General features: G+C 38.8%; 1 protein-coding gene across 2 annotated transcripts in view; it reads right to left on the bottom strand.

Annotated features, from left to right (window-relative positions):
• The window catches only part of acad11 (acyl-CoA dehydrogenase family, member 11), a 107883-nt gene that overhangs the window by 37116 nt on the left and 57580 nt on the right, over positions 1-13187 (bottom strand). For both annotated transcript variants that reach the window (XM_026938041.3, XM_026938040.3), the window contains exon 15: positions 6884-6953. In XM_026938041.3, coding sequence (XP_026793842.1) covers positions 6884-6953 — 70 coding nt within the window. The remainder of the gene's footprint in view (positions 1-6883; positions 6954-13187) is intronic.

Genomic DNA, 13187 nt, shown 5'->3' with positions numbered 1-13187 from the left:
AAACATTTTCTATTTCTTATTTCTTATTATTTCTAATTTTTAATTTAGTTTTTTTAAATGCACAGTCTATGGATGAGTAGGCGAGGTTTCCATTTCACTGCATGTTATATACTGTATATAACTGTGTATGTGACAAATAAAATCTTGAATCCTACACAGCTCCACAAATTATTTTTGGATATAGCATTCTGTTGATTTTACAAGTTGAGTTGACCCTGATATTTACCTCAATATGTTTCCTTATGATAAATGCATTTTATAGGAGTTATTTGACAGTAAATAAAGGGGCATGGTTAACATGGTGATTGATAGTTTTGTGCATGGCAGGCAAGCCTCATGAAAGCGCATGAACGTACCAAAATGTGCCTGAAGCTCCTGACAGTTCTGTTACAAAGCCTTGTTACAAATGTCTTGTTTTGCTGTAAACTGTTATAACAGACCCCAGCTAGCTTGTTGTTCTGATGATAACTACCAAACCAACATGAACAAACTGAGTGATGGCACAAACCAAGGCAGCTAACACTAGCTAAATTTCATAATAATCTATGATTTACTATATGGCCTTAGTGAACACTCGAAATATCTTGGTAAGGTTAGCCTGTCACTCCCTTTTAAACAAACCAGCCACTACCATCCACTGAGTATGCTCTGGCTCCAGGGTCTCTACTGCGCAGATACTGGCTCTAATTTTCGCAAAATGACAACTTCCATTTTGACCCAAAAAGTCTTCTAAAATGCACAAATGGCATCATGCTGTCCACTCATATATACAGTCACTGGGTTATATTAGGATCAATTCAGTAGCTAACATAAGTGACTAGGCAGCAAGTCAAGTTCTATATAAAGATAAATACTGATTATATACAGGACATTCTATTTCTGATTATGTAATTAGAAAAACTATGTATAGTTGAGGTCAAAATTTTACATACACCTTGGCTAAAGATATTCAATCTCAGTTTTTCACAACTCCACACATTTCATGTGACCATAAATTATTATGTATTAAGAGACAGTGCCTTTTTTGCCCATGATACCATGGGAAAATCCAAACTCAACTGTAAAAAGCAAACAACTGTATGCAAATAAACAAATCTTGGAACCACACAGTGTAACAAATCCAGGGAGGTGGATGCAAGTGCAGACAAGCTTTATTAAATAAAGCAACTAACAAACAAACGAAAGGCAGGAAAAGAACCAAGAACTAGCAAAACAAATCAAAATCAAGACAAGACTATGACAAGAAAAACATAACAGGGATACAGACCTCTCAGGGAAACAAATGGCAAGCAACTAAGGAGAGAAAACACAGAACTTAAGTAGGGAAACTAATCAGGGAAATACAACTCAGGTGAGCACAAACAAATGAAATCAGCCAGACAACAAAAAGAAGAGGATCAAAAATATGAGAATGGTGCCCTCTGTTGGTCTGGGGGGAGATAGTCCATTGTGGATGTAACATGCAGACACTGCATCATTCAGGAAAGAAGCACAAGTTAACTCCCAGGGATGAATAAACTTTGGTCTGAAATGTTCGCTGAACCCTGGGGGAAGACTGTCCATGGTGGACATGACGTAGCACTCCCCCACCTTAAGGCTTGGCTCCTGAAGTGGCCAAAACTTGGACCCCTGTCAGAGCAATGTCCATACCAGGGCCAGAGAGGTGAACAACAACCTCTGTGAGGCCAGAGAGGGGAGCGACATCTAAAGCAAGGCCAGAGAGGGGAGTGATGACTACAGTGAGGCCAGAGAAGGGAGGAATGACCATGACAAGGCCAGATGCAGGATCAAAGGCCATAGTGAGGCAAGAGGAGGGAATAACTTTGTTCGCAAAGCAAGGAGGCAGAGCAATATCCTCAGATGAGCAGGGAGGAAGAGTGACATGGAAATCAGCCAGACAACAAAAGAAGACGTTCAAAAACATGAGTGAGGGTGGCCTCTGGCGGTCTGGGGGGAGATTGTCCATGGTAGATGTGACACAGGAAAGAGGCACAAGTTAACTGCCAGGGATGAATGATCTTTGTCTGAAAGGTTCAACTGAACCCAAAGACAACCACAAAGGAACTGGTGATGGAGTTGGTGGCATCAGTTATCAAACATGTACATCCACTATTAAGATAGTCACACATTTGCCACGGCCTAAAAGGCTGTCATGCAAGGAAGAAGCCCCAACTCCAAGACCAGAATAAAAAAGTCAGACTGAAATTTGCAGGTGATCACCAGCTTTGTGGAGGAGTGTTCTCTGGTCAGATGAAACAAAAATTTAACTGTTTGGCCATAATGGTCAGTGCTATTTATGGAGGGAAAAGGGTGAGGCTTTTAAACCAAAGAACACCATCTCAAATGTGAAGCATGGAGGTGGCAGCATCATGTTGTAGTGTTTTTTTTTCGAAAAGGGATTGGTACACTTCAGAAAATAGATGGCATCATGAGGAAAGAGGATTAGCCAGAGTTAAAACTTGGTCACAACTGGGTCTTCCAGCAGGACAATAATCTTAAGAATACCCCCAAAAGTTATAACAAAATGGCTTAAAGGCAACAAAATGAAAGTATCGGTGTGCGTGAATCCCATAGAAAAGCTGTGGACTGAATTGAAAAGCATGTCTGCGCAAGTCTGCACAACTGTACACCTGTACCAACATGATAGATCAGGGTTCTTCAAATCTGGCCCTCAAGGTCCACTGTCCTGCAGAGTTTAGCTCCAACCCAAATCAAATATACCTGAACAAGCTAATCACGGACTTCAGGATTACTAGAAAATTACAGGCAGGTGAGTTTGAGGGTTGGCACTAAACTCTGCAGATTTGAAAAACCCTGCGATAGATAATGCTTCACTGTTGTCAATATCAGACGCAGTAACATTTTAGACCTCACTGACAAGCATAAGCTACTGTACATCAATCATAAACATAGGTACTGTAATATACTGTTAATTTTTTATTATTATTTGTTATGCTTATATGACATCTGTTCTTTTCTCAAAACGCATGAATAAAGTAGGTTTTTTCCCAGATTTCTACTAGCCCTAGCTCTGTAATCAGTGGAATCTCAAACTCAAAATTTAGCAGAATGCTACTATAGAGAACTTATTTCAGTGAAAATTCCAGGTTCCTATCTGGTCCCTCACCAGAGATATTCAACCCGAAATTGAGGGGGATTTTTTTTTTTTAAATTGCACTTTCTTCTCCCCATAAAAAAAGAGTAGTCTCCAACCTGAAATGTTCTGCATGCACAATATATTTACCTCATTATCCTCTAAAAAAAGCCTGAGACTTGAACCCTTCCCATTATAAATTGTCCCTAATAGTGGAACTTGAGCATGACTGTGGCAAGGAGGAGGGAGGGGCCAGGCTGTAAGGATGCATGCCTGGCACTGAGTTGTCTAATCAGTGGGAGAGAGTGATAAAGGTGTGATTGAAGATGTGATTGAAGTGTAGACTTTCAGCTTTATTGTAAGAGGTTCCACAAAAATATGGCATTTACCATTTAGGAATTACAGCCATTTTCAACAAAGTACCTCCATTTTCAGGGGCTCAAAGGTATTTGGACAAAGTGACATAATTGTAAATATACCCATAATTTTAATACTTGGATGAAAATCCTTTGCAGTCAATGACTGTCTGAAGTCTGGAGCCCATGGACATCACCAAATTCTGAGTTTCCTCCCTGGAGATGCTTTGCCAGGCCTTCCTTGCAGCCACCTTACACTGACCTTGTTCTTGTTTTGGGTCTTTCTGCCTTCAGTCTTATCTTCAGTAAGTGAAAAGCATGCTCTATTGGGTTGGGATCAGGTGACTGACTTGGCCATTGAAGAATATTCCATTTCTTTGCCTTCAAAAAGTCTTGAGCTGCTTTCGCAGTATGTTTAGGGTCATTATCCACCTGTACTGTGAAGCGGCATCCTATCAGTTTTGTAGCATTTGTGAGCAGAGAGTATAGCCCTATACGCCTCAGAATTCATCTTTCTACTTCTGTCAGCAGTCACGTCATCAATAAACACCAGTGAGCCCATTCCATTGGCAGCCATACATGCCCATGCCATAACACTGTCTCCATCATGTTTGACACATGATGTGGTATACTTTGGATCATGAGCTGTTCCTTTCTTTCGCCATACTATTCTCTTCCCATCATTCTGGTACATGTTAATCTTGGTTTCATCAGTCCAAAGAATCTTATTCCAGAACAAAGTCTAAATCTGGCTTTCCTGTTCTTGAATGTTACCAGTGGTTTGCACCTTGTTGTAAACCCTCTGTATTTACATTCATGAAGGCGTCTCTTGATTGTAGATTTTGACAATGATATGCCTACCTTCTTCAAAGTATTCTTGACTTCTGTTGATGTTGTGAAGGGGTTTTTCTTCACCAAGGAAAGGATTCACGATCATCCACTTTAGTTGTCTTCTGTGGTCTTGTAGGCCTTTCGATGTTGTTGAGCTCACCAGTGCTTTCTTTCTCTTTTAATAATGTTGATTTGGCTACACCTAAGGTTTTTGCTAGCTCTCTCATAGATTTATGTTGTTTTTTCAGCCTAATGATGGCCTCCTTCACTTGCATTGAGATCTCCTTGGACTTCATATTGGTAGCTCCAGTCGAACAGCTGCCAAATGCCAACTCAACACCTGATATGAACTACAGACCTTTTATCTGCTTCATTTGTCTTGAAGTAATGAGGGAATGGACCGCACCTGGTCAATTAACTTCTTGTCAGTCAATTGTCCAAATACCTTTGAGCCCCTGAAAATGGACGTACCTTGCTTAAAATGGCTGTAATTCCTAAATGTTAAATGCCATATTTTTGTGGAACCTCTTAAAATAAAGCTGAAAGTCTACACTTCGATCACATCTTGATTGTTTTATTTCAAATATATATATATATATATATATATATATATATATATATATCCTTCTTGGGATCATATGACACTAAGTGCACACAGGTCAACACCATTCAACTAATTATTTGACTTCTGTTGGCAACTGGGATTTCACAGAAATGGGAATGAATCCTTAATCACAACATTTACATTTCTATTTGTAAATAAAACTATATTGTTTCCCCCCCAACCCACCTTAATATTATGGGGTACTTTGTGTAGACTAATTTCATATAAACCCAATTATATCCATTTCAGTTCCAGGTTGTAACATTACCAAATGTGGAAAAGTGCATTGAATACTTATGCAAGGCACTGTGTATCAGCATAGCCCTAATGGAAACACAACAATTTCCATTAACTACTCTTTGGAATGTTGCTTACAACTCAGGATCTTTTGTGTGTGTGTGTGTGTGTTCAGTAATTCACAGTGGGCCATACAGAAGAATGTGTGGAATAAAGCCAGCAGGCGTTGTTGAGCTTTACTTCTGGGTCTATTTTTAATTTTACTTAATCCAAGTGCAGACACATACACAGACATGCATATTTTGGGGACACCAATTTTCTCAAATAATTTTATAAAATGTGACTTTGTTTTTCTCAAAATAAACTTGGTTGTTTAACTTATCATTGAGAACTGACAGTGCTCATTATTTTTTAAAATTTGAGAAAACTGGTGTCCCTGAAATTTCACAGGAAGTGTACATAAATATCAGTGAATATTAGAGATTAAACAGCAGTGAATGTGAGAAGTTAAATTTCATCTCTGTCACTGTGAGAATGTGGCCTAAATTGTACCTTTTCCTCCATGCCCATGCATATTCGGTGTACTCCAATTTTTCACGTTACTGTACTTAATGTGGAAAAAAAACATTTAGTAAAATTCAGGGTCTCTACAACCTTGTGCAATTCCATATGAACCACTTTGCACAAGAGTACAATAGTGCAGATTATTTTCACTTGTTTGCATACAATTTTTCAATCTGTGACATACAAAATGTAATTATCCTTGGGGGAAAAACTTAATATTACAAAAGGCATTTGCACCTAGCTGAGGTAAAAATGTTATTTGAATAAATAATCTTAAAATATGACAAAAACAGCAACAAATATTAGTTTAAAAAGACTTAGTGGGTTTTGCGGGCTCTATGATTATGAGACACTGACGAAAACTAGGCATGTGATGATAATCATATGGTTATAATCACACTTCTTAGCACAGAAAACAGTGATCAGAGACACTTTAAATACCACCACTACTTCAATATTCCATCTGCAAGGTAGTATATGGACAATTGTCTTTCATAGAAGCCTTTCCTTTCTCATATACTTCTTGTCACTTATTGCTGTTCACAAGTTCCTTTAAAGTTTGAAAAACACTGTGCACAGACCTGTCTGAATTTAGTAATCTATCATTTTCAAATGTAATATTACACAGATATATTAAAATATGCAACAATTTCTATTGATTTTGTTGACTTCCTGGAAATTAATATCACCCTGACAACTTCTTTCGAAGGTCTACTACTTCAAGGTTTTGCTTCCAATATTCTTTCACTTTTTTGCCTCAATGCTTCCCTTCATTTCCTTTTCTTGTATCTCTGTTACTCTGTAAAAGGTAAGAGAGGAATAGGGAACTGTGTTTACCGATGGATCAGCGATGGAAATGCAGACAGCCAAACCTCTATTGTGATCACAGTTCAGCCCTGACCTTTCTGTTTGTGTGTGTGTGTGTGTGTGTGTGTGTGTGTATGCAATGATTCATTCTGTGTCATAAAGAGGTGATTACGTGTGGAATAAAGCCAGTAGACCTTGTTGATCTGTCTTTCCAGATCAAGTTGGCTGGCTTTAGAGTATTTCTTAATACAAGAGCAGACACAGTCAGATACAGGTGCAAACACACAAATATCAAATTCCTGCCTATCAGCACTGTCCAAATCATCATGTACACCATCATCCCTACCCCCTACACCCTATCTATCTATTAGATGTAACACAGTTTGATACCTGCTGATACTGTCAGATGCCTTGTTCTTGCACATCACTATGGCGATCTTGCACTTTGGGTTGCCTGCACCTAGAGATACAAAAAAAAGAGGAAATATTCAAAAATACAGTTTTTTGGGTGGGGAAATTGCCACCATATATAGTAACTGTATATGATGGTATTATCTTATCTATTATCTATTATAGAATGGGAACTGATATGCTCACAGACCCTCACACTCTATTATATACTCCTCTTTATGAACACCTGGCCCCCAGGACAGTCTTATTCCCTCAGGGCAGGGCTTTTCTTGCATTTCCTGTACATATTCTATGTTATCATCAGCATCCTTGCAAATCAAATCAGCAAGACAGATTAAACCCACACCAAACCAGTTTTGTATGTATGTTTGCCTACTTATAAATACCCATGAAAAGCTTGCTACAGATCACACACTAAATTTTCATAGCCCTGCAACATGCCTTTGTCAACACAGTTTCAAATGTTAAAAATTCTTTGTGATACTAAAGGTCACATTAGATTCAGGTAATATATTTGTCATATTTATTTAAAGAATGTGTCATCATTAACAAATAAATGTTATCATCTATTCTCCATTTCGTGTAGATAGAAAAGTGGTGTATTTGAAAAACACATCAGAAATAGTTTTCATACAAAGGAACAACTACAAACAGCATAACACCCTCATAACATGCCACATAACACAACAAATAAACAGCAAAAGTGCACATGCAGAGTCTGTCGGCATACTGCAGAGTAGCATACACGAGCGCATGCACACACACACACACACACACACACACACACACACACACACACACAAAGCTTCAGAAATATTTCCAACCTCAGTAAAGATGGCTTAGAAAATATAGAAACACTCTTAGAAAATATAGAAACACTAAAAGTTCTTTGGTTGTCCCTCTTGGTGAACCCATAATGGAACCCTTAAAGGTTCTTAATGGTAAGCAGAAGATACTGCTGTATGATTCCATTAGCGTAACATAAGAGATGACAAACTAGATCTGACATACTGACACATTCATTTCCAGACATATTTATATGCCTATACATGTGTGCGTCCTTCAATTGTACTTACTAAAAACATTCTGCTGTAAAATATGAACATTTAAAGAGAATTTAGAATAGTCCTTTTTTTGGCTGTATTACTGTAGGACAGAAAAACGGATAATAGTCAAATTTTGACATGGGAATTTAAATTATTATTTGCAATTATTTCATCTGAATATCAGCTGGTCTACACTGCTCAGAAGCACTTTGTTTGCACAGACAGACTGTTTCTCAATAAAACAAAAATAAAAAAAACACTGTGCCCCTCCAGAACTCTTTAGTTCCCTAATAATCATGTGTGTTTGTGGGTGTCAAATGGATTTTTTTTTTACATCTGGATGCTTTCGTGAAGAACCTTATACCTAAGACAAACATACACCTATACAATGTTTATGACCGAACAGAGAGGTTAAACAAGTTTCGGCATTAAACATACACACACACACACACGTGTGGTGTATATTATATATACCAATTCTGGAAAAACTTGTGGCTTTCGTGAGCCTGTCTAAATGAGCGCTTGTTTCTGTAACTGGCTCTTAAATAACTCATTCCAAAGAAAACACACATTTGTGGTGTAATTCAGTGGACCTGATGGTACAGGCATGCCAAAGCAGATGGATATTCCAACAGGACAACTGCACATTCCAGACTGTTACTTCCAATAAAAAATCATACAAAGACTAGTAAGAGCTGCTCCAGATTACTGTAAATAAACTGCTCTGAGGAATTACCCAGAACATGCCATTAGTCACAGTGTTTGACTTGAACAACTAATTATGCTCTGTTTGAGCCTGTGTTTAATATATACTGTTTTAGCAGGTGTTTTTAACCAAAGCAACTTGCAAATGAAGCTAGAGGCTAGAGACATGAGGCCTAGAGCTGAGCTTTTGTGGATTTGGCGCCCGGCAGTTGTGGGAATTTATGTCACATTCCAACCTTCCAATCACTAGTGCATAAGCAATGCAAAGCTCTCTCTGTCACACGCACACACGCAACCACACACAGCAGCCACATCCTTACATGGAAAAGTGGTGTGATACTTTTGATTGAAAAACATTTCAAGTGATGTGGATTTGCTTTTCTTTAGTTTTTTAGTTCATTGATTTTTCCTGTAAAATACTTTTGTACAGCTGATTGATAGGATGTAAAGTATGACTCCCTTCTTCATTCTCCTTCATTCTCAATTGACATTTTAGAGCAGTAGTTCTACAATCTGTCTAATGGGTAGCAAGCAGACTGAGTGGATTGTGTCGTGATAATTTTCAAAAAGTCAGAAGAACATTCAGTGAGGCTTTTGGCATTTTCCAATGTGAGACCTCTCATCAGTTTCCAAACAGTTAATTAGTATAATAAAAACATGTGCACATATACACCCACAGGCCATTTTTTAAAGAAAATCTGTACACACATTCTGCACATTTTTGCAATTATTCAATCAGCCAATCGTGGCATCAGCACATTCTACAGAGGGCACAGGCTCACCAAAACTGGACAGTTAAAGACTGGAAAAACATCATCTTGTCTTTTTCCAGTGTAGATAATGCTGATTAACTTTAAAAATGGATACTTGAATGCTTTGAAGATGGATAAGCCAATGGACTGCAGCACGGAACTTGAGGATGAGGGTCCACGGCCCTACCTCAGTGAAATATTTAAATATGCTGGAGTAAAGATTTGTATAAAATGAGGCATCAAGTCCACCCAATTTTAAAAAGCATGTTGAGGTAAATGCTAATTTCCTAACATTAATTGGCTGTATTTAACCAAGTTAGTGTGTTAGTGTGTTAGAAAGGTTCTAGCTAATGGTAAATATTAGTTATTTACAGGATATTTTATTCTATGGCCAAAGGTTTGTGGACACCTGACTATCACACCCATATGTACTTCTTGAACATCTCATTCCAGATGTAGTCCCCCTTTGCAGTTATGATAACCTCCACTCTTCTGGGAAGGCTTTCCACAAGATTGTGGAGCATGGCTGTTAGGATTTACTCATTCAGCCATTAGAGCATCAGTGACTTTATGAACTGATGTCAGGCAAAGAGGCCTGGGGCACAGTTGGCAGGCCACTCGAGTTCTTCCACACCAACCTTGGAAAACTATGTCTTCATGGATGTTGCTTGCTGGAACCTGTTTGGGTTAGGCCCCATAGTTCCAGAAAAGGGAAACTGTAATGTTTTTGTAGCATTAGTCATGCATTTGAGCAGCAAACTTAGAGACTGAATCATGTTTTCTGGCAAAACTGGATAGGTGTGTAGCTGCATCACTGCCTGGATTGGGAATTGCACCGTCTCGGACCGCAAGACCCTTCAGCGGATAGTGAGGACAGCTGAGAAGATCATCGGGGTCTCTCCTCCCTCCATCACAGACATTTACACCCGGAAAGCCACCAGCATTGTGGATGACCCCACACACCCCTCTCACACACTCTTTACCATCCTGCAGTCTGGTAAATGGTACCGAAGCATTCAAGCCCTCACGACCAGACTATGCAACAGTTTCTTCCCCCCATGCCATCAGACTCCTCAATACTCAGAAACTGGACTGAAGGAACACACATACACAAATACATATATTCACACACAACAGAGCATCCTCCATCCTCTCTGCAATTCTTTTGCAAGTTTTTGCACATGTTTATGCTGCTACAATACTTATTATATGGTACATAGGCTGCTACTCTTATGCTTACACTATTTCAGCTACTTGTATTGTACTCTTGTACCCTTTGCACTATTGTCACTAGGTTCACTTTTAAACAGAACTGTGTACTGGTCGGCGCTGCACTGTCCCAGTAGTCATTGTACTGTCTTGTACTGTCTTGTGCTGTCTTGTGCTGTCTGCACATGTTTGCACCTGTGCACTTTATGTATAAATTGTTCTGTGTTGTCTTATGTAGCACCTTGGTCCTGGAGAAACATTGTTTCGTTTCACTATGTACTTGTATATAGTGACAAAACTTGTGACAATAAAGTCACTTGAACTTGAATAAATAACTTGAACTTGAACTTGAGGTGCTAACAATTTTAGGTAAGCAATGGGTCCCTGATGTGTAAGGATTTTGAAATGGCAAATTTTAAAATACAAACATTGCACATATGGACATGCTGATATGCACATTTGGTAATTGTTTAAACATTTGGAATTTGTTATACAAATTTATTTATAGAAAAACATACAATTATGTGAATTTAGCATTATTCATCAAGAAAAATCATGTTTAGAACCTTGATTTTGCCCCCAAATTATATATTTCCTTAATATGCTTAAAATGATAATGAAATGATTTGACAAAGTATTACATGCCCAGTAATCAGTAGAAAAACATGCATGCATTAAGTATGAATTTATGTAAATTATGAACGTATAACTACCCCTATAACTGCACTGCCTCCCTGTTTATACACTTTACAGACTTGTTTTTATTTTTAAACCCATAACACTAACAGAAAATGGACAAGACTAATATCCATTTGAACATCCTATATCAGTGATTAATATTTCAGCCACAGAACTTAGATGCTTTATTTCATATTTTAATATACTTATTGCCGTTGTTATACCAAATAATGGGTGTTCTAATGATGAGAACACCACACATGATTAAACAAAATCAATACACAATAAACAAGGTCTAAAATCTAAAATGATAAAACATTAAACTTTTTTTTAAGTGTAATGCATGTTAAAACGCTTTCTACTTTACATGGGTGGAGATGTAAAGTCTAACATAATTTTAGCCATTTATTTCTCTCCCTTTAAAGAATAATGTACAATGTTGTGACATAAAGTAGACTGCCTTCTTAAATACATAATATATTATAGATTAGAAAATAAGGATCAAGTGCCCAATAGGAAAACCTAATACACTATATGGCCAAAAGTGTGTGGACACCTGACCATCACACACACATATGGGTCTTCCCCCACTTTGTTGCCACAAAGTTGGAGGCACACAATTGTCTAGAATGTCTTTGTACACTGTAGCATTCCAATTTCTCTTCACTGGAAGTGAAGTGGCCCAAACATATTCCAGCATGACAATGCCCTAGTGCAGAAAGAGAGGTGTGTAAAGACATGGTTTGCCAAGGGTGATGTGGAAGAAGTTGGAGTCCTGACCTAAACCGCACTGAACACATTTGGAATGAATTGGAACACCAACTGCGTCCCAGGCCTTCTTGCCTGATATAAGTACCTGACCTCACTAATGCTCTTGTGGCTGAATGGGCAATTCCCCACAGCCCCATTCTGAAAGCCAGATTAGACTTTGCCAGAAAACATCTAAAAAAGCCTCCCTTGTTCTGGAATAAGATTGGACTGATGAAACCAAGATCAACTTGTACCAGAATGATGGGAAGAGAATAGTATGGCGAACGAAAGGAACAGCTCATGATCCAAAGTATACCACATCATGTGTCAAACATGGTGGAGAGAGTGTTATGGCATGGGCATGTATGGCTGCCAATGGAACGGGCTCACTGGTGTTTATTGATGATGTGACTGCTGACAGAAGTAGCAAGATGAATTCTGAGGTGTATAGGGCTATACTCTCTGCTCACGTTCAGTCAAATGCTAGGTCAAAGCATTTCCAAAACAGCAGATCTTGTAAGGTGTTCCTGGTATGCAGTGGTTAGTACCTACCAAAAGTGGTCCAAGGAATGACAACAGGGTAATGGGCACCCAAGGCTCAACAATGCGTGTGGGGAGCAAAGGCTAGCCCATCTGGTCCGATCCCACAGAAGAGCTGCTGTTGCACCAATTGCTGAAAAAGTTAATGATGTCGATGATAGGAAGGTGTCAGAACAAACAATGCATTGCAGCTTGCTGCATATGGGGCTCTGTAGATGTAGACCATTCAGAGTGCCCATGCTGACCCCTGTCCACAGCCGAAAGCACCTACAATGGGTACGTGGGCATCAGAACTAGACCATGGAGCAATGGAAGAAGGTGGCCTGGCCTGATGAATCACATTTTCTTTTACATCATGTGGATGGCCGGATGTCTGTGCGTCGCTTACCTGGGGAAGAAATGGCACCAGGATGCTCCGGGCAATGTTCTGCTGGGAAACCTTGGGTCCTGGCATTCATGTGGATGTTACTTTGACACATACCATCTACATAACATTGCTGCAGACCAAGTACTGTAGACCAAGGAGAGGAGTATAAAAGAGATTCCAAAACATTAGATGTACCATGGAACACCGTGAAGGCCATCATCAACAAGTGGAAAAAA

The sequence above is a fragment of the Pangasianodon hypophthalmus genome, chromosome 22, assembly GCF_027358585.1.
Source record: "Pangasianodon hypophthalmus isolate fPanHyp1 chromosome 22, fPanHyp1.pri, whole genome shotgun sequence".
NCBI lineage: Eukaryota > Metazoa > Chordata > Actinopteri > Siluriformes > Pangasiidae > Pangasianodon > Pangasianodon hypophthalmus.
The sequence above is the reverse complement of the archived record's forward strand: the minus strand, read 5'-3'. Positions and strand labels throughout refer to the sequence as shown.